The following is a 23,402-nucleotide window of genomic DNA, read 5'->3' as shown; positions in this document are numbered from 1 at the left end:
GAGCCGAGTGCACCGACCCTATGGGGATTTTGAACCGCGAGGGAGGGTCCGGCATTCGCGGTCTATTACATCTGCTGATGGACTCTACTGGTTCTTAATCTTGTCTGAGCCTCGATAGATGCGATGGTCTTCTGTTCGGACACTGATCCTTGTGACTTCATTGCCACAGCAACTACTTTCCCACATAGATCCGACGGCATTTCAATTCCTTTCCAACTTATTGCAGGTCACTTGAGTTAGGTGTTGCTGCGATTGCCATCTTTCGTGCCAGTCAACATGATTCAGAAACGTCCAGATGTCATTGTGGTTGGTGCTGGTCCAACCGGACTTTGGGCGGCTGCGGAACTCAGAAGGGCCCAACTCGACGTGGTCATCATTGAAGCGGCAACGAGCAGAGACCCACGATCCAGAGCTGTGGGGATGGCAGCTGGCACGCTCGAGACGTTTGCAACCCGGGGTGTGGCCGAACAGTTTGTCGATTCTGGTGTCCCGATCTCCTCCGTACACTTCGGTGCGGCTTCTACCCGATTGCAGATCACCGAGGAGCTACTGGGAACAAAGTATCCTTGGAACATCTGCATCCCGCAAGTCGTCACCGAGAATATCTTGACTGAGTACTGTGCTGCGGTGGGTACGCACATACGATGGGGACAACGCGTTGTGGGCTTGAGCCAGGGAGACGATGCCGTTACGGTCACCCTGGAGTCATCCACTGGCGAGCGCTCTACAGCGACGGCATCTTGGGTCATTGGATGTGACGGTGGCCGGAGCAGTGTCCGCCAGCTTGCCGGGATTGAATTCCCTGGGACTTCCAGCAGCATAACCGGCTGGTTGGCAGATGTGCTGCTCAAAGACCCTCCAAGTCACCCGGTGTCGGTGAGGGGCCCGACCGGATCCTTGTTGGTGCAGCGAATGGGTAAAGGTGATTACTATCGCATGGCCGGTGTCGATGTCGAGACGAAGCATCTCCCGAGCAGTACTTCCCCAACTCTAGAGCAGATTCGCAGTTGGGCCAAAACACTATACGGTACGGATTTCGGGGCACATTCTCCACTCTGGCTGTCTCGGTACGGCAATGCAACACGTCTGGCGTCTGATCTACGTCACGGCCGAGTCTTCATCGCCGGCGACGCCGCACACCAATTCTTCCCTGCGGGGGGTCAAGGCATCAACACCGGCTTGCAGGATGCGGCCAACCTAGCCTGGAGGATCGCCGCCGTTCAGACAGGAAGAGTGACGGGAACGTCGGCAAAGCAGCTCCTGGATGGCTACAGTACGGAAAGGAGGCTAGCCGCTGGCCAGGTCATCCTCAACACGGGAGCCGGGCTATCTGCATTCATAGCCAGCGAACCACACGACGTTGCCATGGTCACCATCTTCTCGGAAGCGTTGCAAGACAAGGGCCTGAATGGGAAATGGGCTCTCCGAATGACGGGCTTCGGAGATCCAATTCCACAGGCCTCTACAGAGCAAGATCCTCTGATCGGGGCCAGGCTGACTCATGTCAAAGTCAGAGGCACCTTTGACGACCTTCATCGACGTATGACGGTGACCAACTTCGTCTTGATCGTGCTGGATCTGGTATTGGAGCAGACGATGAAAGAAGCGGTGAAGCCTTGGGGAGCGTGGATCACCCTCATTTCCTCGGAAGATGGGCCGTCGGCATATGGTGACCAGTGGCAGGGCGTTACTGGCATACTTCTGAGACCAGATGCCCGGGTGGCATGGGTAGGGAGGTCGTCATTGAGCGTTTCGGAAATAGCAGAAAGCCTTGTGACTGCACTACAAGGCTATCTCGGTGACGGCGAGATACTCTCTGCTGTGCTTTAATTTACGCCGCCAATGCTGTCATTACCCTCACCAATTCCCCCTAAGCTTCGTTCACAGTAGAAAATACGCAGGTCTTTTCTTGCACCCGGGCAGGCCGTTGAGTTGGGCTGGGATCTGAAGGGACGAAGCCCAGTAGGCCGCCTCTTGTTACAAGGCATCTCTTAGGTGGTCTACCTGTAGTATCTTCAAGCCGGCGGTATCGCCGCAAAAATTGCCATTTCATATCTCCCAAGAACGAGGTCCTCCACACCAACGCATGTCCAGGCAGGCTTGTGTTCTCCGAGGGTCTCGCTTGCTACCTTGAACATGGAATTTACCGCGGCGTCGTCAAGATCGCCCTTAATATAGCTCGTAATTTGATAAACTGACGACCAAGCCTGCGTCTTTGTCAAAAACGGTGCCGCCGCCAGAATCGATTTTTCCACGTTCTGCACCAAATTAGAGAGATCCGAAGCAGATATCAAGTACTCGCTGCCCTCCACCGTGGTCGCATACCTCAAAAGTCAGTCTTATCTGTTGCTCTATAGTATCAGCCAGATTTCCTTCAGCGTCAAGCCCAACGTGGCCTGATGTGACCAGAGTGAGGTAATTCGCCGGCACAACGATCGCGGCGGCAATGGCATAACGATCAGTGATGGCCTCGTAGCCGGGGAATGTGATTGCCTTGAGTGTGACTGGGGCCATCGTGCTGTCCTTGGTGCTGGAATGAGACGAGTCGAGGGACATGTGTTCTGGACGGCGAATTGTGCTGTCCTTTGTGCTGAAATGATACGAGTCGAGGGAGATGTGTTTTGGACGGCGAGAGCTTCCTGAAAAGGCCTCCGGATGGGCTGTCCGCGCACAGAGGTCTGACATGGAAATATGTTCAGGCAGTCGGGCATGCACCGAGAGAGCCGAAAAGACCGTGTTTGTCGGGGCTTTGGGCTATTGATCGGTCGTGACAAGAGCGACCTCTAGGTGTCTGTGATTGCGAGCGACGTCCAAGGCTACCTAATTACCTCAGTAACCGCTTTTAACCTTCGTTGCCAGGCAAGAGAGTGTCTACAGGGAAGGAAAGTCGAGTTGAAGTCGTTTCTTAAGTCACGTGTTCAATGTCACGTATTCACTGTCTTTACTACTTAGTGTGGTTCATAAGAGACTTGGCCATTCGAAAAGATAGCTAGCTAACTATCTAACTATACTCCGTATACAATTAGGAGGCATAGTAGTACTAAGGCTTTATGGCCTCGGAGATATCCTCTAGCCTTTAAGGTAGGCCTTGAAGGCCTAGGGCCTGTAGTCTTTATAAAGGCTCGGCTCGCCGAGCCCTTGAATTATACTAGTAGAGTCGAGTTGGTGAGTAGAGGATTGAAGGAATTTTGCCTATTTGAGCTACCTTATTGGGACTGCCTCATGGGGGTCAACTTTCAATAGACTGACTGTCATGGGCATGTCGATGGATTAAGGCACAAGGCTGATGCGTCTGACTACGTTCGATCTCCGTAAGTAAAGCCATACTCGGATCAGTTAAATCATCGAAGAAGATGAATTCGACTTCATTTGACTACATGATACATACGATCCCGCTCAACTGATCCCTCCAACCCAACTCAGGTATTTCGCATGGCTTGGCGTGTCCAGTATTCAAATGTAGCGCCTACAAGCCTGGGTCGCAAAAGGTAATCGTGTGCCTCGCTGGCCATGTCTGCCCTCAGTGGACTCAGTTTGCCAAATGGCCGCGCCCGAACTTGGGTGCGAGCTGCCCTTTCCAGATATACTGCTAGATAGGTCGCTTCCTGAATAGAGACGCCTGCGGTCAGGGAGCCGTGATGGGCCAGCACGATGGACTTTTTCTGGCCCAACGCCCCAGCAATAATGACCCCTTCTTGATCTGCGATTGGCACGCCGGGCCACTCGGAGAGAAATGCACAGTCGTCGTAGAACGGCGTCATGTCCATTTGAGCGACGACCAAGGGTTCGCCTGCCGCAACCAGGGCCGAAACCCACGGCGAATGCGTGTGGATAATACATTGAAGGTCCCGCCTCCCGGCATAGACCCAAAGATGGAAGCGCGTAGCTGGGTTTGCCATTCCCGTGCCAGAGGTCGTGCGAAGGTCGCCATCCACTTCGATGAAATCGTCGGGTTCGGCTTCATCCCAGCCAACACCGAAGCGAAGCGTCCAGTATCGCCCTTCGTGATCCAGGGAGCGAGCGGTGATCTGCCCGGCGAGCCCAGCATCTTCCTGGCGCATAGCAATCAAACGGCAAGCACAAGCCAGGGTTTCCTGTAGCGTCCGGCTTTCAGGTTTCAGATGCTCCTCCATCTCTACTGCAGCACGATCACCAAAGTAGCTTTTGGGTCGCAATCGACCGTGCGCTCCGTTCGCTTGGATCTCGGTCGCTGAATTATCCTCCATCGTGTCCAGCTCAGTCGGCTCCAGTTAAAATGCCACTTCAGTTCCAGCCTAGAAAGTTGAAGGCGCTTTATAAGAGAGATGCTCACTGCGATGCTCTTGCTGCTTCGTTGTCCAACCCAATGAAATTCCAGATTGACATAGAAGGCTCTCTGAACTGGAGCAAAGGATAACAACTACTGTCCCAGATCCAGCAGCTGCGTGGTGTCTATCTATTTACTGTACAGATGCAGATATATAGAACACCTTGTATCCACTTTCTGGCCTCGGTGCTCTCGGCGCTGTTCGATATGAGTGCAAGGTTTTCACCCGTGTGGACAAGAGTCCTCGGCTGTTACGGTCCAATTGAACACCAAAATGTTAGCTTTGGAAAAACGGGTGGTATTTCTGATTCTCGAAGCTAGCATGGCGACAGCCACCGACCGCTTTATGGCGTTCCCTTTAGTATCTTTGGATCTGTCGCGCCTTTGCAGCTACTTCCAGGACGTTGGCAAGGGAATGAAAATCTTTCGGAGCGCAATATCACTTTCCCTCTCCTCATCTCTCATTTTGTCTTTTATTGTGCATTAATCGGAACTTAAAAGACCCACACACTCATCATATTCTTTCGAAGACCTCCGAAGTATTCTTCTCGTTTAGGCTCTGCTTGAAGAGAGTAAACGTGGCCAGCAAAGCCGAATATCCCGAATATCCCGAGATGGCCTAGCCTGTCAACGTGTATATGGCCGCATGCTATGTCCGAGCTTTCCCGTTCCCATATGTGCATTGCCACCGGGCGCAGCTAGAGCTTTCATAAGGCGCGGTGCTGTTAGTATCTGTGGGTGCGGCCTCACAAGTCTAAACCACCGCCACTTAATGGTGACCATATTAACATCAGAGCTCATTCTAACCGTCGAATTCGTCATCGAGTGAAATAGCACCACAAGGGCCGGTTTTCAGCGTTACGTAGAAGTCAGGGGAAGACAAGGCAGTGTTCTCCGCGCCTTAATACCGAAACTTTGGCTCCTACCGTGACCTTACCGCCTATCAGTCCGCCAATGAGTACATGTTTCTAGGAACGACATTTAGGGTAAGGTCCGGACACTGACTTACCAGGCTTGTGATGCGTAGCCATCATACCAAATATGGCGGATTGACCCCACACCGGGCTCGGATCTGATTGATGGTTCCTTTTCAGCCACGAGGTAGGTTGGCACAGTCTATCGATCTTTCCAGCCTCGGGGTTCACGTTGGGAATTTGGCATCTTGGTTGACGACTGGTCACGGAGATTTTCCCCACTTCTTCTACGTGGATCAACTTCCAATCCTCCTCGTCCCAAGGCTCTGCAATACCCTTGAGGATGAAACTTGGTCGAAATCGATCCGGCGAGACCGTGGTGCCCATTTCGGTCGACAGTGTCGACAGACTTTCCTCCGTCACAAAATGGATCGGCGCGTTGTCCGTGCAGGCTGTGACGATTTGACGCGGCCATAGAAATCCGCTCCAGTCCATATCCCACCTCTCAAGCGGATTGCCGTGCACGACCCGGTTGGCATCACGGTAGACGAGTCGACAACATTTGCCCATGAAGGAAGTAAAGAAGTCGGTATAGGCATCGCCCATGTCCAACATGTTGGTATCCTCGGGTATAAAGGGCAGCTCTGTAGGGAGCACTCGCAACATATCCGTGCTTTTCATGACAGGTCAGCGCTTGTGAGGAATGATGGAGCATATTCAACGCCGTACAGTGGCTGCAGAGGAAGTTCGATCGACAACCCAGTGTCTGAATCGGTCACTGTCACGGTGCCTTTACCAGCGCCATGGCTCGGACGAATTGATTGATGCAGTTTTGCCATCTGTGTAGCTTTGTCAGTATCAGCATGTCTAGCCTGCATAAATTGTGACCTTTGGATATCGCTTCTGGCTCATGGATTTGAACCGGCCAGGAGTCTTTCTGATTGGCTCAACAATCATGTAGATCCGGTCATACTTTAAGCCAAACTCGTCGATGTCAGCGCTCTGCACCTGGATGCCTCGACAACTCTTGACAGGATAGATCCAAATGCCGGTGACCTTGATCCCCATCTTTGCGCGGTGACACCTTGTGCAAAGGGACCTTTGCACAGAACAGGGGCGATAATGATGAGTGAGTGACAAAAGGTTGCATAGGAGCTTGATTTTCTACGAGGCCTGCTGTAGTATATGTTCATTTCGGTCTGGAAGCAGTGAAAATGGCAGGAGGTCGAAAAGCCCGAGAGGTCCGAAGGGGAAATGATCTTATCGTGGTTTTCACAGCTAGATACCATCGGTGCTCATATTACCCGTTAATATTCTAGCAGACCTTCAGATCGAAAAGTGAACTAGCCATGGCACACGGCATGAAAATGAAAGCAGTAGGCACATTCCCTGGAATGCCAGAGCACATTCGTCTGGTTTTGCTAAGAAGGCTAACTAAAGACGACTGGTGTGATTAAACAAGTACAGATACCGAGACATGTGGGATGTAGTTAGTTTGACTGAAAATAGGTGACGGGATTCCGACATCAACATCGCTGCGAATGACTCTCTGTGCCATTGCACGGAGTCGGAACGTCCAGCGGAATTGAGGCAGGGTTTCTTTACATCGTGTATTGGAAATGTAGACCTTTGTCGCCGGACTTTCCATTCTCTGTCGCTCCTAGGGCGAGCATCTCGGCCTTCTTGTTGTTTCTCGACTTGAGTATAAAGTAAATCGCCAAGATGCCGACGAATGCGAGGACCTCCATGCCGAGTGAGACAGCATTTCCTTTGATGTATCTCGGTCTGTCGGTGGCTGGGTAGATTACAGCTGACACGAGACCAGAGGTAGCGGAGATCGAAGCAAAGAGCGGCAAGGCGACCGATCTCTTATAGTCCGGGGCAAAATTGTTGGAAACCCATGTGAGTAACAAGCAGTTGAACGGATATATACCTGCGGACGAGATGTGAGCGACATCGGCGGACAATGAACACAGAACCCACCAGAGCCAACCATGAACATGGCAAAGTAGCCAGCCGCGCCGTTTGATGTGGCAATAATGATGATGTAGCCGATGATGACCACTGAAGGAATGCACATCAAGAAATACGACCGGCGCCTGTACTTGTCAGAGAAAGTACAGACTGCAATTATGACCAGGGTTGCAACAGCGTAGACAGGAATCGAGAGGTAATTTGCTTGCAGCGATGTATATCTGCATCAAGCCTTCAGTATCGCGCTCGGCTCCCCTATCTGCGTGGGAATAGACTTACCCGAGGCCAACAAGGATCGTTGGGAGAAACACCGCAAAACCTGTTGCTGGAATGCTCGCACAGAACAAGCAGATGGCTGCCACGTAGACATGGATGTCGGAGAAGGCCATGGAGACATACTTCCAGGAAAAGTCGTTGCCACCCGAGTACGAGGCATCGCGTGCTCTCCTCGCTCGCATGACTTCACGTTCCTCTTGGGTGAGAAACCAGGCTTCCTCGGCACTTTTGGGTAGAGAGAGCCAACCCAAGCTACAGACCACGATGGAGACGGCGCCTTCGATGATGAAAAGCCAGCGCCACGCGGCTATGCCAAGTCGGCTCCCCATGGACTGGATGCCGTAGGCAATGAGGCCGCCAAATGCTCCAGAGCAGGTGACAGCATAGTAAAGCACACCCACCCTGCGTGCTTGTTGCTCGCGAGAGTAGATCATTGAAATGAGAAAGGTAAGACAGCAGAGGAGTCCTGCCTCGAAGAGGCCCAAGAGCAGCCGCACGGCGATTGCCTGCCCATAGTTCTGAATAAAGCCAGTGCCCAGGGTGACAATGCTCCAACCAAGCATGGCGACGACCAACACCTTGTGTCCACCAAATCGTTTTACGCACATGACCCAAGGAATGTCAAAAACAATGTACGTGACATAGAATATCATGACGACGTCGTTGAACTGGCGTCCAACCAGGTTGAGGTCCGTACTCAGCCCGAAGACGACGGCGTTTCCTGGAGATCTAGTGTCAGTTACAATAATCACGGACGATAAGACGAGCTCAAACGCACCAATGTTGGCACGATCAAGGTACCCTATCAGCATAATGATAGCCATCTGCGGAAGAACGAGTGTATCGAATTTCCTGATTGCCCTCTTCTCGATGACTGGGTCAACAAAGATCTCTGCGACGTCGACCGCATGTTGACTACCTTTCGTAGCAGTCAGCTCAACGGGAGACATGTCCTTGCTAGGTGTATCGTTCATGGCAACCGAGGTAAATTCAGTAAGTGATGTGGAATGTCGATGGAACCGCTTTGGAGGGAAACTTGCCAAACGAGAAGATGGGTGGTACTTCCGACTTTTAATACTAGAGCTTCTATATCTTCCACAAACTTTCGCATCGTGTTGGAACTCTACGTAGACAGCGCTCGAGGCCCCTTTGCCCTTCGTCGCGTGCCCTGCGCCGAGATAGATTTAGTGAGCACTATCGATCCGTATCAAGAAGCTGGTAGCAGCAGCCAGCGATCGACATAGCTCGCTCGTATAGATGGAGGATTCGGCCTTATCGGTCCCTAGTTTAGTTCTAGAGATTGTCCTCTGTGGCCATGAATCAAAGCCAAAGCTTGGACTTACTAATAATTTAGAGCCACGCTAGTCCCCTGTTCCCGTGCTTATCTCGGCTCTCTCGGTCGACTCGCTGCTTTCGGTATTCTCCAGCCATCGCTAGCACTGGGGAACAAGAGAAGACTCGACAGACGAGAGAACCGATAGATCCGTTTGTCGCTTCGCACGACCGCCTCAAATCGAATGAGGCAGTCAGCTCGGATTTGAGAGCATCTCAGTCTGTAGACCACCGTATCCGCCTTTCGAGCTGACGGCTCACCGGCCATGCCGAACGCGACAGGACAGGTGCGAGTTCTGAGCGCGGGAGAAGGCCGACATGGGCGTTCCTGTTCGCTATGTTATCAACGCAAGGTGAAGTGCAATCGCACCGATCCATGCCTGAACTGCACCGTCGCCGCAGCACCATGCGTCTACCCTAGCGGCCGCATTCAGCGGCGGCGGCCCAAGAAACCTCAATCGAAGAATTCCTCAAGGGGTGCAACGCCCAGTGCGAAAGGCACGCAAAATGAGCAAATCTCTTTCATATCAGATAGCCGACCTAGCTGCAGCCCGTCCTCAGCAGCCACCGAAAACAGTGACGCCTGTAACGGGCGTCTGCTTAGAGATGGGGATGGCAATTGTCGCCTAATCACTGCAACCTTTTGGGGCCGCCTTCCTCGAGAGGTAAGTCAAGACACGGCTCTCAGAGAGGGTTCTTGACCACTAATTAACAGGTGGCCAGGTCGAAGACCTTGGCCAAGTCCTGGCCGACAGTCCCCGAAACGACCAGGGTCAGCACATATCCGCCTTCAGCTCCGATCCAGTGAGACGCAAACAAGCACAATCTCCGTCCGAGTGGAAGCCGTTATATCAACCTACCAGAAGTGGTCTGCGCAGGCTATGGAGCATCTATCTCGAAAACGTCGACCCTATCATAAGAGTGATTCATAGACCGACGGTGAAACGGGTCATTGATCAAGCGGTTTTCGATGGCGGCGTCACTGGCAAAGGATGGAATGCGCTTGTGCTCGCAATTAGTTTTGCTGCTGTCGCCAGTCTCGCACCAGAAGATAAAACAGGAGTGATTGGGAATGATACCGAAGCGCTGTACGTATCTTACAAGGCCGCCACCGAACAAGCCCTCAAAGATGCCAACTTCATCGAAACCCATGACCTGCAAGTCCTGCAGGCTTTTGTCATTCTACTGGTCAGTGATCATCCTGTCACATGAGTTTATACTCACATGGTAATGCAGAGCTGCGTAAGAAGGCATAACACCCGGTCCGTGCTCACACTTACAGGCCTCGCTCTCAGTATTGCCAGAGCCATGGGACTGCACAGAGATGGCAGTCACTTTAACTTCTCCCTCTTTGAGATTGAGATGCGCCGCCGGATCTGGTGGCAGATTTGTATGCTTGACTATAGGGCCTCTGAGGACCACGGTTGTGACGCCAGTATATTACCCGTATCATTTGACACAGAATTACCGTTGAACATAAACGACGCCGACATACACCCCGACAGCTCAGAGATATCTGCGAGACCCGGCTGCAGCGAAATGACGTTTGCACTGATTCGTTTCGAGAGCTGGGTGACTCACGCTGCTTTGACTTCTTCGACCGACATGCCCATTCTCTCAAGAATGGTGGAGCGAGAAGACAAAGACATGATTCTGCAAACCTTTGAAAAGACTTTGAGGGACCGGTATCTCGATGCTTGCGAGCGTGAGCTATCAGAACCCTTGAATCGATGGTGTTCCATGGTTGGAAACGTCCTCACGGCGAAACTGAGGATTGTTACCGATCACCCTGTCCAGTACACGGCTACGGACCAGGACTCGACAGTTGTATGCGACGAGACCAAGGCACAATTTGTCAACGCGCTCGACATCCTCACTCTCCATGAAAGGGTGAAGCTCGATCCCGGGTTGGCTTGCTGGCAATGGTACTTTTCCGTTCACACGCAGTGGCACGTCACGGTGTTGGTCCTACGAACCCTATGTGTCTGGACGGAGGGCGACGAGGTCGAGAGAGCATGGGAGATCATCGACCGCCTTTTCTCCTCACAGACAGACCCAAAGTCAGCCAATATGTGGAAGCCACTAGGGCGCTTGAAAGAGTACGCGGCCAAGGCCCGGGCAGAGCGTCAAGGTGAGCAGTCTAAGGGCGCGGGATTATCCGATGATATTGTTGATCTCGACCTTTTTATGGGTTCATGGGACCCTTCTTCAGAGGTAGATCTCAGATGGTACGACAGCGGATCTTTAGAGACTTGGTTCTCTAGTACTTGAAAAACACAGGGTTTATGTTTGAATATTAGTAGATGATTGCGTATATCTATACAAACGTGACAATGCTATAATGGACATTGGTAGGAATCCACACCTTTTTCTACTTCTATCCATTTATGACAGTGGCATTGACCGGGAAGAACAGTGTGTCAATTTCTACGACCTCGACACCTACCTAGGGTCTCTCGTTCTCTTCTCCTCCACCAGCACCTTAAACAGATCCCATTACCACAACTTCAACACGGCAGCAGTCTTTTGGCTCAATAAACTTGACGGCAATACTACGGAAGCAGGTGTTGCCGTGGTCACTCGCAAGCCAGGACCTAGCTCATTATAGTGCTCGTCGATTTACTCGAGACTTAGGTGAGTAGTTTCTGGGAGAAAAAGAAAGCACCCGACGTAAAGGATGATGGACAACGGTGGTATTCGTCGAGTAAAAAGGGATTATTCTCTAGCCTGATAGGTGCGGTGTTGCAGCCGCTTTTATATAAATGAGTCGTGTTGATCAACCGAGCCCAGCGATAAGGGATCTCCAAACCACACAACCTGTCATGCATGTAACCTGCCACGGCTGATAGTATATCTACTAGACCACTCAAGTCTACTCGTGAATAGTCACGGGATTCTACTTAGTCATTTTGGTGGGCAATCCCAAAGGGTTTAGAGTGGTTCCTAACAGAGAGTGGGATGTCACCGAATCTGACTTGCATGTGATGAACGATGATTGATTGTTGGGACGATTCGCTAATATCACTTGAACCAGTGAGAAGAGGTTCACAGTACCCCATTGGGAATACTTAAAAATATAGCATCTTCAACGCGTATCTCATTTACGAGACCCCGTTCTGAAGAAGGTATTACACTACGGAGTATCTCAACTACTTACTGCCAAGACCAAAGAGTCAAGCCAAGTCCGTGGCTGATAAGATGTCATTCTCCTTAAACAGTCTCCATCTCCCAATCTTTGCTTCAAATTCCACTTTATTGATGGAGAGGTGACTTCGGCATGTTATACTCGTTACGTTTGGGAGGAAATTGATCACGGTCTATCCAGACTTATACCAAACCTGGACCTGCCAATCAGTGCATCAATACACCCCATATTAAGCTATATCAACCCCCTCATCCTCATACTCATACTCATACTCCTTTAACAATGGCGACCGAAACAGATACCAGAAAGACCGTTCTCATCACAGGTTGTGCAGCTGGAGGAATCGGTCATTCTCTTGCTCTTTCGTTCCACAAACGCGGTTTCAGAGTCTTTGCCACTGCCAGGTCACTGCAGCAACTGACAGCTCTGGCCGAGCAAGGAATCGAGACACTGGTCTTGGTTGTTGATGACGATGAGTCGATTCTGAAGATGGTCAAGACCATAGAGAATTTGACGGGTGGCCGTGGGCTTGATTTCCTCGTCAATAATGCAGGTATGTGTCTCGATGAAAGGACAGACTGGAAGATAAGTCTAGATATGGACAGAAAAGAAACCATTGCCGTTGCTAACCTATTCTTCCCCTCACAGGTGTCAATTACACCATGCCCGCCCTCGACATCAACCTCTCGGAAGCCCAGAAAGTCTTCAACATCAACGTCTTCGCCGTGATGCGACTCTGCCAAGTCTTCGCACCCCAACTCATCCAGGCTCAAGGCACGATCGTCATGATCGGGAGTATAGCCGGGGTCATGCCCTACGTATTCGGCAGCGTCTACAACGCATCCAAAGCCGCACTCCACGCCTACTCCAACACATTGAGGGTAGAACTAGCTCCATTCAACGTCAAAGTCATCAACATTGTCACTGGCGGCGTCAAATCCCGTCTTCCATACCATGTGGAACGATATTTGCCGTCGACTAGTGTCTATGGACCGCTGGAGAAGAATTACATGCGTCGCCAGACGCATTCACAGGAAGGGGCTATGACTAATGAGTCTTATGCAGAAAGCGTGGTTGCGCAGATTGTTCCCGGTGCGGGACCTTGGCCGTGGAGGTGGTTGATGCGTGATGCGAGGCGGAGATGGATTTGGGAGGGGAACATGAGTTGGGTGGTTTATTATGTGAGTGGATCGTTCACTTGGTCGGGGATTTTTGATTGGTATATGACCATGTTGTTCAAGTTGTCTTCGTTGGCGAAGAATAAGGAGAAGAAGAAGAATAGTGGGGGGTCTTGAGTGGGAGTCGGTATTGAGAGCACTCAGCTATCTACGCTCTTTCTTATCTTGTATATAATTTCGCTGTTGCGGCTCTCCCAGGTGGGATTGAGCATTTCGAGAAGTTCAACAGTATCGTTCTCCTGGTCAGCGGAGCGGGTCCTTCGTGAGGAGCTATCATCGAGTAGGTTGAAGGGATCTGAAGGCGTCTCGCACTCTACAACGTATTCTCTCCGATCTCCTGCTTATGCAGTGGAACACATTAACAACCATGACGCAGTCTCAAGTCAATAACAAGTCATAATGGCCCAGGCCAGAGTTATCAGTACTCCATGGCCGCTGGGGTCAGCGTCAAATCATCCAACGTCGAGACGGTCGTGCTCGAACGCTTCTTGTGCGCCAGGACCGGACTGTTCGATACACTGACGCGCTTGAAGCATAACCAGGTCGATGCGTACATGTTGACGCTGTTGTCCTTGTATGTCAGCAACGATTCTAATCTGATTGGGTCCGTATGGCATGGCAAGCTTACCGATCAATGCATTTCCCAGAATCTCGGCGACCGACGCATCGTGCCTCGAATCCGTTCTGTTCAAAGATGTCTGTATACCAAGGTCGAAGTGCAGCGGATCGGAAGAGTACTCGACCACCCAACTTCAAGACTTTGTTCAGTGCCACAATTTGTTCTCTCGCGGCAGGTTCTGACGGGTTGAACCAGTCCATTGAATCCATGAGCTAGTGGACAAGAGCGGTCAATAACCAGTCTCAGAAGAAGGGGATGGACGAGGTGCTTGTATACTGAATTGAATATACTTACAATCGCAATGGTCAAGGTTGAGGGAGTGATGCGGGCAATGACTTCCATGAACTCGTCTGTGTGGATACGCAGACCGTCAAATGTGTCCGGTTTCGAGAGTTTGGCGTATGCTTTGGGACCGAGATAACGAGGATGGCATCTGTGACGTTAATTTAGACTGCAATCCGTGACCACGATGGCTCTGGTCAGAGCAGGGGAAGAGAGCGACCCACTTTCTCGAGTACTTCGCTTGCAAACAGACATAGTAAAAATAGTTGTCGCGACTGAGCTGAGTCGTTTCCACCACGGGGTCCAATGTATCCACAACATATTGCCAAACGGCTTCGCCACACGCGGCTTTTGACTTGGGTTGCTGGGACTTCTTTGCAAAATCATCCAGGATGAGGGCATGTTGCGCAGGGGGCACTCCGGCGGCTTTCCAAGCCCACCATTCTGTCGAAACAACGAGACGATGGAGAGGCCAGCTGAGGAGCAGATTGCGTATCACTGGCCAGATCTCGCGCTGCTCGTTAAGAGTCTCCACGTTGCACAGTGTCTGGATCTTGCTACTCAGGCCAAAGAGTTTGACCAGTCGTCGGACGAGTTTGATGGCATGACGCGATCCTCCTGTCTCATAAAGTCCACCACCTTCGACGGAGAATACATGCGCCTTGTTCAGCCAGTACTGGAATGCTTGGCTAGACATGTGGGCGCTGAGTTTGTGCAAGAGGAGATTGCGGAAATCGGGGTGCTTGCCTTCAGCGAATAGCAGCCAGATATCTGTATATGGCAGTGCCGTAAAGGCGGCGACTTTGAGCTCAAGGAGATGGTTCTGATTGGGATTGAGGTCGACGGCGTGAACACGCTTTGGTTGTTCGAGAAGATAATCGAGAATGTTGTCACCAGCACTCGTGATGGTCAGGATAACATCGTCTTTGGTGATGTTGAGCAGCTGACGGTCGACTTTCGGGTCTTCCCAATTGAAAGCGTAGATGTATTCATTGCCAAATTGCTGGTGTTTCTGGAGTAGATCGTTGTAGTGAATGCGCCAGTGATGCTCCTGGTAGAACGCTGCGGGCAGTGGCAAGTTCGAGCTCAGATTGACAATGGCCGATTCGTACAGCTTGGATCGAGGAATATCTTCTTGGGCTAGCATGGTTTGCTGTTCTCGAAATTTCATTGGTGAAAGATAGGGCGATTCGGTCAATGAGGCGTCCAGCTTTTCCAAGACATTGTGGCCATCACCTGTCAATGAGCCCGTTTCTCGTCTGCGTCCAACGAAAATGTAATAGGGTATACTAAAGTAGAGGCACGTATTAGGGTCCGCAACATCGAGCTCAACAATTTCTCGTAAGGGAAAAGAGGAATCAACTCACCCGCCAAGCAAGTAATTGCGCTCGCTCACGGATAAAATGGTGCCGAAGCGATATTCGACGTAGTCTCGTCTGCCACCATCGAGATTTACTCGATCCGCGTCGAACCACGTCCTCCAGAACATCCTTCCAAGCCAATTGACATGGCGATTGAACGTCCCACCAATATAATTCCGAGAAGAAACATCCACAATACTCTGGACGTAAAAGTCGCAAATGCCAATAAGACCGGTAGGGGCGAGAAAGCCGGTTAACATGTCGACCACACTGTAAAAGTCTGGAATCATGGACAAACTGTAGCTCATGGTGATCAGATCTGCCGAGGCGGCTGAGCAGGCAATACTGCGGGCGTCTTGACAAAGGACAGTGACATTGGTCCAACCCTGCTTCCTCACACGTTCTCTTGCAATCTCGCACAGAGACGGCGAGAGGTCGACGAGAAAGACATGCTCAAAGGAAGACTCGATTCCAAGTATACTATCCATCACCTCGATGTTGTAGCCGGTGCCTCCACCGACATCGTACCATATCGGCTTCGGACCTTGTTTGGCACGGCTTGAAGCCTGCAGTTTGGCAGCCAAGATTGCGAGCATGTCTTCTCTGCCTTGAAGCAGGCGCTTCCGGGTCGCATCGTAGACATTCGCCTAGCAATCATGAGTGGGGTGGATTGAGATGTCTCCCTGACGTAAGTACCTGTGCGGCGTAAAAGCTCTCGAGAGCAGATTGTTGGCCCTCAGCTCGACCTGCCCGGTGCGGCTTGAGGAAGCTGGCATATGCAAAGCGCAAGTAAGGAGTGAGGAGAAAGTCATCCACTTTCAGCTGCGTTGCGATTCGGTACAAGCACAAGAACAGTGTTGCCACGAGTGCAACAGCACCGAACGCGATCAATGCGATCTCAGGGTGAAAAGGCTCCAATCTGCGCCATTCAGCGAGGGGAAGTGAAATCATGATGTCGAGCAAGTCAACCACGATTGTTGCTATGGACCTCAGCAATGTGAAAAGAAAGACTGGGATTGGAAAAGAGCCCAAGTCGGTCTCACGACCAGAAGTTGAAGTATTTGAGACCAAGATCTGAGCCGGAAGTTCGCGTGATTGGGATCATCCGTAGGACGCATAAGGGGCCGCCAGTCCAGCGAATCAACTGTGTGGCCAGAGCCATATGCATGGTTGAATGGCGACGGGTCGATTGCAGCAGCATTTCGGAGTCCAGTCATTGATTGGAACAGGAGTATAGTCAGGTGGAAAAAGTCAGAGATCGGAAAATGTCATTCATGTCTGATGGGAAGAAGCATGAGGGCAGAGCACGACGGTTCTCGTCGATGGAAGATGGCATGTCGTGTAGGAGCCAATCAGAGCGACAATCGAACCGCGTGCATCAAAGGGCTTGGCCGCGATGACTTTCTGTGCTGAAGTAACGGGTCCGACCGTCTCGAACAATGTTGGATCTCCGGCACACGTGCTCCGCTAGCTGTCGAAAGGGTGTCCAGATGGTTCGTTAATTCACGTCCACGTGGATCATTCTTTCAAGGATTTCAGTGCATGTCATAGATATCACTTGCAGATCAAGTGGGTGAAATGTCGTCACGTGCCTGGCCTCGCAATTTGGCGAAACGAGCAGCCGCCTGCTCACGTGACCTTGTTGCCCTCAACATATAGTCCTGTGGGTTGACCTGAATGTCTGAGGCCGCCATAGAACCTACATCACTCAGCTGATCATCCGGTGCTGGGAAAACACCACAGGTTTCGTAGAGATCGGCAATCCACAGATCTACCATGGCACGCAGTCTGATCAACTCTGGCTCATCCATGTACGGCAAGGTACTCATGCAGTCGTCCATCTTTGATGCAATTTCGCTCGCTTGTTCCAGTTCCCCCAGCTTTGTGGCTAAGTCATGGTCCCTAGACTCGAGTTCGCGGCGTTCTGGTGATACCCACACCTCGTTCTCGGCACATACTGCGTAGATCCAGATGTTGAACATGGCCAGGTAGAAGTCGACGGCGTTGACAGACTCGGGCCAAGACTTGTGATAGGGATGGCGAACAATCAGAGTTTGATAGAGTTGCTTTGCCTTGTCCAGTCCGTATCGAGAGATCTGGGCCGAGTTTACGCTGCTTTGCTGTTTTTGCGATGGTACGTCACGAAGGAGCACCTCAGCAGCGATGCCCATGAATCCTTTGTTTCGCACAGCAGCACTGCGGGCAACGGTGCTGTCTCGAAACATCAAACCCAAAGCCCGCGATGCTCGACGGTAGTCCTGTGCCAGGATACTGACATGGACAATGGACGTCAGGGTGGCTAGGTGTTGTAGATGTAGCGATCTTGGAACGCCCGTCCGATCTCGACCTCTTGGTGTCGAGGTCGAGTGCTTAGGGGTTAACTGTGAGTGTGGAAAGGGAGGATCCGGAAATGGTTGGTCAAGGGGATGACCGGCCACACGTCTTTGAACACGCTCTAGAGGTGTTACAATAGCGGTGTATTCCTTTGACGGACTTTGATGTGAAGTGTGAGACGGGGACAGTGCGGCATCCTGGTCCTCATCATAATGGCCCTGGTCAGTCCTCTTACGTTTCGCAGCCTGTGACTGGGGGGTCTGGGAGAGAGGCGCCGGATGAGCTAGGTTGACAGGAAGGCAGAAGATAGACATGAGAACGAGTTGGGCTCGCCAGTATCTAAGATTGAAGCAATCACACGTACGGAGTAGTGTTGTGTTTCCCTGCTTGATCGGCCTAATTGTGGTCTAACTGCGAGGCTGCGCTTGCTTTCCGGGGGAGATCAACAGCGAAGATTGCTGGATAGGATGGAAGGGATTCCATGGAACGCTAGCAACAGTAGCCGAGTATCAGGTTGGAACGATGTTAGGTTATCATCGGGCGTTGTTCACTGTGACTGTCGGGCTTGGTTGAGTAACCGGAGTATTTGTTTCAGAAGCTTTGTTGGTTGATCATGAGACAAATGTTGGTGTCTGCCTACTGTGATGGTCTTTGGTTCGCATCGAGTTTGCAGGTTAAACTGTGCGACTTGGATTCTGAGTCCCAGGGGATTGAATTGAGGATGAGTTTGATGAGAGTAGTGGAACCAACAACGAACATGATTGGAACGGCAAACAATGTTGCTTAGAGCTTGTAAGCTTTGTAGCACGAGATTTTAGTGGAGTGGACACAACTGCAGGTTCTTGCTTACCTAGGTACGGAGCCCCGTCGGCCTCTAAGTGTGCAGAATTTCGCATATCTGGAGCCTAACTTGCTTAAGTAGAATGATTATCCTATCGCCTAAGGGAAGGGCCGAGGGGGCTTGAGATCTCCTGCGGGTATCTGGAAGCCTAATAATGAGGGAGATTTATCGAAAGCTCAAGGCGCCATTGACAAAGGCCATAAAGTGTGTGTGTGTGAATGCCGCATTTATACTACACCTACAAGTATGTAGATTATGATAATCTTGCCCGTGAAAACTGTGTTTCTTTCAGGTTTCCAAGAAGGTTGTTGTCGTTTACGTTAAAACCAGGTTTGGCCTCCGAATACCAATGCCCAAAGAGCCGCCCAGCTTGTGCCCTCGGCGCATTTCGAAGCCAAGCACTCCAGAGGCACACGCCTACGGATGCCTAGAATGCCCCCGGAAGCACTCCTTGGTTGACTTGGTCGGTGCCCTTTGGCACGCGTTATTAGCCAAATAGTTGGTGGATCTGTGTATGGCTTTTCAGTAGTGTAGGCTGCCACTACGGACTGCCTGCGCTTGGACTGGTGGGTTTCCAGGCTGCCGAATCTGGTAAAGATGCGGCCTTTCGATGTCCAGCTGACGTTTTCGTTCTCACTAAAGCGACTTGCAACCTGCGCACCGACATTGACACCAACGGCAAACTATGAATGGGTGAAAGGGTACCTAATTAGCTGCTGCGAAGTACGGAGTACTGTGACCACCAACTGACCAACAATATTGCCTGCGTGACCACTAACCTAACCTACTTCGCAGCAAGAAGCCAGACTGACTTCACTGCCTCACAACAATCCTCATTCACTGTCCAACAATCTAACAATCCAAACACCTGCACATCGTCGACGGGCCAACATTTCATCTTATCCATTTCTACGCATTTGTTCATCGCTCACATTACTTGTCCTTCTTTTGTTGCTGCGGCTTCGAACACCATCACGATCACAACCACCGTATCTTTAACAATCTTCCAACCATCCTCTCAACCACTCGCACCTCATCTCCGCCCGAAAGCGCCTGCACAAGATCCAGTCCCTCGCTTACTGAAATTGAACGATTCTACCTTGACAATCCCATCCTCTACACTGCGATCACCGCCACCGCCACCCCGATCCCATATTCTCTCTCACACGCCTACTCCTGCTTTGCGTCATCAAAGCCTGCGCCAACACCTCATTCTTCACTACGAGAAGGTGTACATCGCCACACCCTGTGAGGACATGCGACCTCGATAGTCATCTCGATCGAGCCCTCGGCTTCTTGAGCCCAACATGGGAAACAACTCCTCAGTGCCTCGTGCTCAACCTGACGATGGACAACTCGAAGAGCTCACACACCAAAATACTGACACATTGTCCGCCGATCCTGATGTAGGCTCTCGTGGGAGGACTTCGCGGCTGGCCCGACGAAACACTCAGTCTCTCCGTGCAGTAGGCCAGCGAGCCAGCATCTTCTATGACACATTTCGACGTCAACGTCCCCACGATACATCGAACGTTGGTATTCTCGATCCCCAGGCCCCATTGCGGCCCTCCGCCGACACCGAATTTGAGCAAGAGAACAGACCTCTGGTTGGGTCCCAACTTCCAGACTCTAACATTTCCCTCACTGTCACCCCTCAAACGACTTCTCGCAGGCGTTCCACAATCTCAAGACTAGCATTGAGAGTGCTTCCTGAGCCAATCGGCCGATTACGCGGTAGTCCTTTGGGCAGTGACACTGTCGAGGAGAACACCTTGCATCACCCCGCTGACTCTGTCTTGTCACTACGCAGCACTCAATACCCCGGACATCATAATATTTCAACCAGCAGACTATCACTTATGGCTCAAGATTCAAGACAGGAAGATTTGGACATTCCGAATGATGATCTGGCCGCTTTCCAGCGTAGTTATCAACATCCTTCAGATCCCTCAGCCTCAGAGCCCTCCTCTTTTGATGGAATGCGAGAAGTTTCAAACCAAACCTCGTTTCCGCTTCGATCTCGAAACAGATTTGGCCGAGCCCGCGCTTCGATTTCCTTGTCTTCCCGCATTTCAAGCCTCCTTGGCCGCACATCTGAGCAGTTCCAGTCCAGCCAGAATTCGCGAGACTCTACTACCCGCACTACTCGAGTCGCTTTCGCAGATGATTCAGATCGACTTCTTTCTCCTTCGGAACACCGTCGCGACCCTGACGACCAACCCCACGAACTCGACGCTGTTGAAGCAGAGACCAGAACAGGCCTCTCTAACCCACGAGTCACATCTGGCATGAGCACTATTCGAAGGTTCCAACCCGGACTTCGGTCTCGGTCGACTCGTCTTATTCGACGAGGAGAGCACCCTCCCCTGTCTCAAGTCCTTCAATTGGCAGCTGCCGCCATAGCTGCCCAATTGTCGGGCCACGGGCCAGGACCCCACGCTGGCACACGTGCTCCAGGCAGCGAAACTTTCGATGGAAGTATACAAAACTTTGTTCAGACTCTCCAGGACGCCGCGACTGCACAAGCTGGCGAGAACATTGACATCAGCTCTACAGATGGCGATCTTCCTCCGGTGAATTTTATGAGAGTCTTCCAATTTCCCAACGATGAAAATGGTTCCCCGATAGCGTCGCAGGCACAGTCCCGGGACGTTGGCCAAGCTGATCTGGACAACATCACCGGGCCTGACGAGACTGATCGATCCGTGACATTGGTTTTGGTAGGCGTGAGATCTCTGCCCCATGGCCAAGATGCAAGCAATGGCGAGAATGGGTCACTAGGCCCTAGCCTCGACACTCTTCTGAGCTTGCCCTTCCTCCCTCCAGCCAACGTCTTGAGAAATGGAAGTTCAGGAGCTCTTTTCCGCCGGTCAGATGCGGGAGCAAGACGATCGCATGCCCGTCGGCACTCGATGACCAATTACAGTTTCCCCTCACAATATGACAGCCAGCGTCACCAACGTACACGAAATTCAGTCGGGCGATCCTCTTCCAGCGCAGATCCTTCAGCGCTAACGGCGTCGGAGTCCAATCCTACGACTTCACACGTATCAGAAAGCCCGCCAGGACCAAATCCCCCTCCTTCCACGCCTGCAGATATTAGGAGTGGACAAGTGTCACCCGCTCGCCGCCCGTCGTCGGCATCGGCCGCGAATCGACCCCAGCTGCATGAAGCCGAAGAGGGACATTATCAGGCTCGAGAGCCAGCAATGCCAGATACGTCTTTCAACGCCGCACGGCAGAGAAGACGAAGTGACTCCGAGTTTGCACGCCGTCCAGAACTGGGATCCGGTGCAGCGCGCCGCAATGGGATGGTGGAGCCAGATCATCCCCCTGCTGGAGTTGGGCGAAGTTGGCTCATTTACGTTGTCGGCACCAATGTCTCGCCTGACCATCCGGCGTTCACTATGCCCAGTCTTTTCACCGATAATCCATCATACGAAGATATGCAAATGCTGTCGACGCTTCTCGGACCGGTGAAGCCTCCCGTCGCTAGTGAGGATGATGTCAATGCATCTGGCGGATTGTTTCTACTCGAAGACCGTGACGGAGTACTGATGGGGCAAGAAATCTCGGGCGTTCAGGGAGAGACTCTTACGATCGGGGTAGGGGAGCGATGTTTGATTTGTCTTTCAGAGTTTGTGGTCGCAGAGGAAATTCGTCGTCTTGCAAAATGTTCGCATTCGTATCATCGCGAATGCATTGATGAGGTAAGAGTATATCCCAAAGGATTGACAACGGAAGCTAACTTGAGAGTAGTGGCTTACGACAGGTCGCAACAGCTGTCCCATGTGCCGAGGCCAAGGCGTGCAGGAGCAAAGCGCGCAGACGACTCAAGCGACACGAGGCAATTGATCAGGAGTACGGGTAAAGTGGTTACAGCGAGGTAACCGTGTGAGGAGCTACAGGGCATGTTTTTTTGTGTGCATCATCACCATGAGCCGCAACGATCTTGGTTGACCATTATTGACGGCGAGAGAATAAGACACGATGGACTGTGCGATACGACACAGAAGAAACGACTTCCAGGATGACACGAACTTGTTCAACGACTTTTTGCTTTATTGGAAAGGGAGCCAATCAGGCGTCAGATGGATAGGGATTGAATTGCGAATGCAAATGCGAATGCAAATTCAATGCGCGGCACTGTACGGTCGACTAATATTTGCTGGCCAATGAATGACTTTGGGCAGACATTGAATCTCTTCTTTTCTTGTTGTGATGCGATTTTTACATACCCCGTCAGTTGTTCTGCTACCAGCTTAGCTTTGGAATGTATATCTTTTCAACTGATGTCTACAGTCTTTTTGTGTCCGAGTTGGAGAGATGTTTGTGAGAATGAGAAACCCGGACGATGAGGATCTGTGCACACGGGTTTGCCCGGATGGGATGATAGGGGATGGATGACGGCTAGTGTCGGTATCTACAACCAACTCGTGATCGTTGCATCTGGCTTGTCTGGCCGACGCTGTCGGTACTGGAACCCGGATGTGCCATGTTCTTACCGTTGGGAGATCATGAGCATGTAGTGGCTGGCTGGCTGGCTCGACAAATGGAGGGTAGTATGTTGGCTACGACCGTAAGATTGTGGGAGGGCCATATTGTAAAAGTGGTTAGATCGGTCGCCGTTTCCGGTTTATGCGCAGTGGACGGGGGAAGGAAGGATGTGTGTGACCTCCTGACCACCTGGCATCAAGTAACAGGCATTATTCATTGTGAGGAGGAGAAAATGGTTTAGGTAACCAACATGGATACGGACATATTTACCAGCTTGCGGCGGTTGCATAAGACATCAGACAACCTCGACATACCTCGAGTCCCGAGTAATGACCGGTGAGGG

At 51.5% G+C, this 23,402-nt stretch overlaps 8 protein-coding genes across 8 annotated transcripts; 3 read left to right on the top strand and 5 right to left on the bottom strand.

Moving 5' to 3' along the window:
* Positions 1–2,015: 2,015 nt before the first annotated feature.
* PV10_06991 (uncharacterized protein) lies at positions 2,016–2,796 on the bottom strand (the record flags this gene model as incomplete). The annotated part of the gene is made up of 2 exons (XM_016371847.1): positions 2,326–2,796; positions 2,016–2,258 (listed from the first exon to the last, which is right to left on the bottom strand). The coding sequence occupies exons 1-2, from the start codon at positions 2,683–2,685 to the stop codon at positions 2,016–2,018; spliced, it is 603 nt and encodes a 200-aa protein (XP_016221179.1). The 5' UTR covers positions 2,686–2,796.
* A 2,004-nt stretch (positions 2,797–4,800) lies between these two features.
* Positions 4,801–6,288, bottom strand: PV10_06990 (uncharacterized protein; the record flags this gene model as incomplete). Its single annotated transcript, XM_016371846.1, has 4 exons — positions 4,801–4,925; positions 5,316–5,893; positions 5,950–6,059; positions 6,109–6,288. The coding sequence occupies 4 exons, from the start codon at positions 6,286–6,288 to the stop codon at positions 4,801–4,803; spliced, it is 993 nt and encodes a 330-aa protein (XP_016221178.1).
* A 533-nt stretch (positions 6,289–6,821) lies between these two features.
* Positions 6,822–8,619, bottom strand: PV10_06989 (uncharacterized protein; the record flags this gene model as incomplete). Its single annotated transcript, XM_016371845.1, has 4 exons — positions 8,249–8,619; positions 7,474–8,191; positions 7,204–7,415; positions 6,822–7,153 (listed from the first exon to the last, which is right to left on the bottom strand). Exons 1-4 carry the CDS (start codon positions 8,442–8,444, stop codon positions 6,822–6,824), a joined length of 1,458 nt encoding a protein of 485 aa, XP_016221177.1. The 5' UTR covers positions 8,445–8,619.
* Positions 8,620–9,068: 449 nt separating this feature from the next.
* PV10_06988 (uncharacterized protein) lies at positions 9,069–11,073 on the top strand (the record flags this gene model as incomplete). The annotated part of the gene is made up of 3 exons (XM_016371844.1): positions 9,069–9,467; positions 9,526–9,990; positions 10,039–11,073. 3 exons carry the CDS (start codon positions 9,069–9,071, stop codon positions 11,071–11,073), a joined length of 1,899 nt encoding a protein of 632 aa, XP_016221176.1.
* Positions 11,074–12,040: 967 nt separating this feature from the next.
* PV10_06987 (uncharacterized protein) lies at positions 12,041–13,279 on the top strand. Its single transcript, XM_016371843.1, has 2 exons — positions 12,041–12,500; positions 12,596–13,279. Exons 1-2 carry the CDS (start codon positions 12,230–12,232, stop codon positions 13,240–13,242), a joined length of 918 nt encoding a protein of 305 aa, XP_016221175.1. The 5' UTR covers positions 12,041–12,229; the 3' UTR covers positions 13,243–13,279.
* Positions 13,280–13,543: 264 nt separating this feature from the next.
* On the bottom strand, positions 13,544–15,983 carry PV10_06986 (uncharacterized protein; the record flags this gene model as incomplete). The annotated part of the gene is made up of 5 exons (XM_016371842.1): positions 13,544–13,688; positions 13,754–13,956; positions 14,039–14,177; positions 14,251–15,315; positions 15,394–15,983. 5 exons carry the CDS (start codon positions 15,981–15,983, stop codon positions 13,544–13,546), a joined length of 2,142 nt encoding a protein of 713 aa, XP_016221174.1.
* Positions 15,984–16,952: 969 nt separating this feature from the next.
* On the bottom strand, positions 16,953–18,035 carry PV10_06985 (uncharacterized protein; the record flags this gene model as incomplete). Its single annotated transcript, XM_016371841.1, has 1 exon — positions 16,953–18,035. The coding sequence occupies one exon, from the start codon at positions 18,033–18,035 to the stop codon at positions 16,953–16,955; it is 1,083 nt and encodes a 360-aa protein (XP_016221173.1).
* Positions 18,036–19,297: 1,262 nt separating this feature from the next.
* On the top strand, positions 19,298–22,876 carry PV10_06984 (uncharacterized protein). The gene is made up of 2 exons (XM_016371840.1): positions 19,298–22,272; positions 22,322–22,876. Exons 1-2 carry the CDS (start codon positions 19,870–19,872, stop codon positions 22,415–22,417), a joined length of 2,499 nt encoding a protein of 832 aa, XP_016221172.1. The 5' UTR covers positions 19,298–19,869; the 3' UTR covers positions 22,418–22,876.
* Positions 22,877–23,402: the final 526 nt, after the last annotated feature.

Source organism: Exophiala mesophila (assembly GCF_000836275.1).
Source record: "Exophiala mesophila strain CBS 40295 unplaced genomic scaffold supercont1.5, whole genome shotgun sequence".
Classification (NCBI taxonomy): domain Eukaryota; kingdom Fungi; phylum Ascomycota; class Eurotiomycetes; order Chaetothyriales; family Herpotrichiellaceae; genus Exophiala; species Exophiala mesophila.
This window is presented reverse-complemented; position numbering and strand designations above follow the sequence as displayed.

Coding starts and splice junctions, on each gene's coding strand:
- PV10_06987 (XM_016371843.1), top strand. CDS start 12,230: ATGGCGACCGAAACAGATACCAGAAAGACCGTTCTCATCACAGGTTGT. Junction 12,501..12,595: donor TTTCCTCGTCAATAATGCAG/GTATGTGTCTCG, acceptor TTCCCCTCACAG/GTGTCAATTACACCATGCCC.
- PV10_06984 (XM_016371840.1), top strand. CDS start 19,870: ATGGGAAACAACTCCTCAGTGCCTCGTGCTCAACCTGACGATGGACAA. Junction 22,273..22,321: donor ATCGCGAATGCATTGATGAG/GTAAGAGTATAT, acceptor ACTTGAGAGTAG/TGGCTTACGACAGGTCGCAA.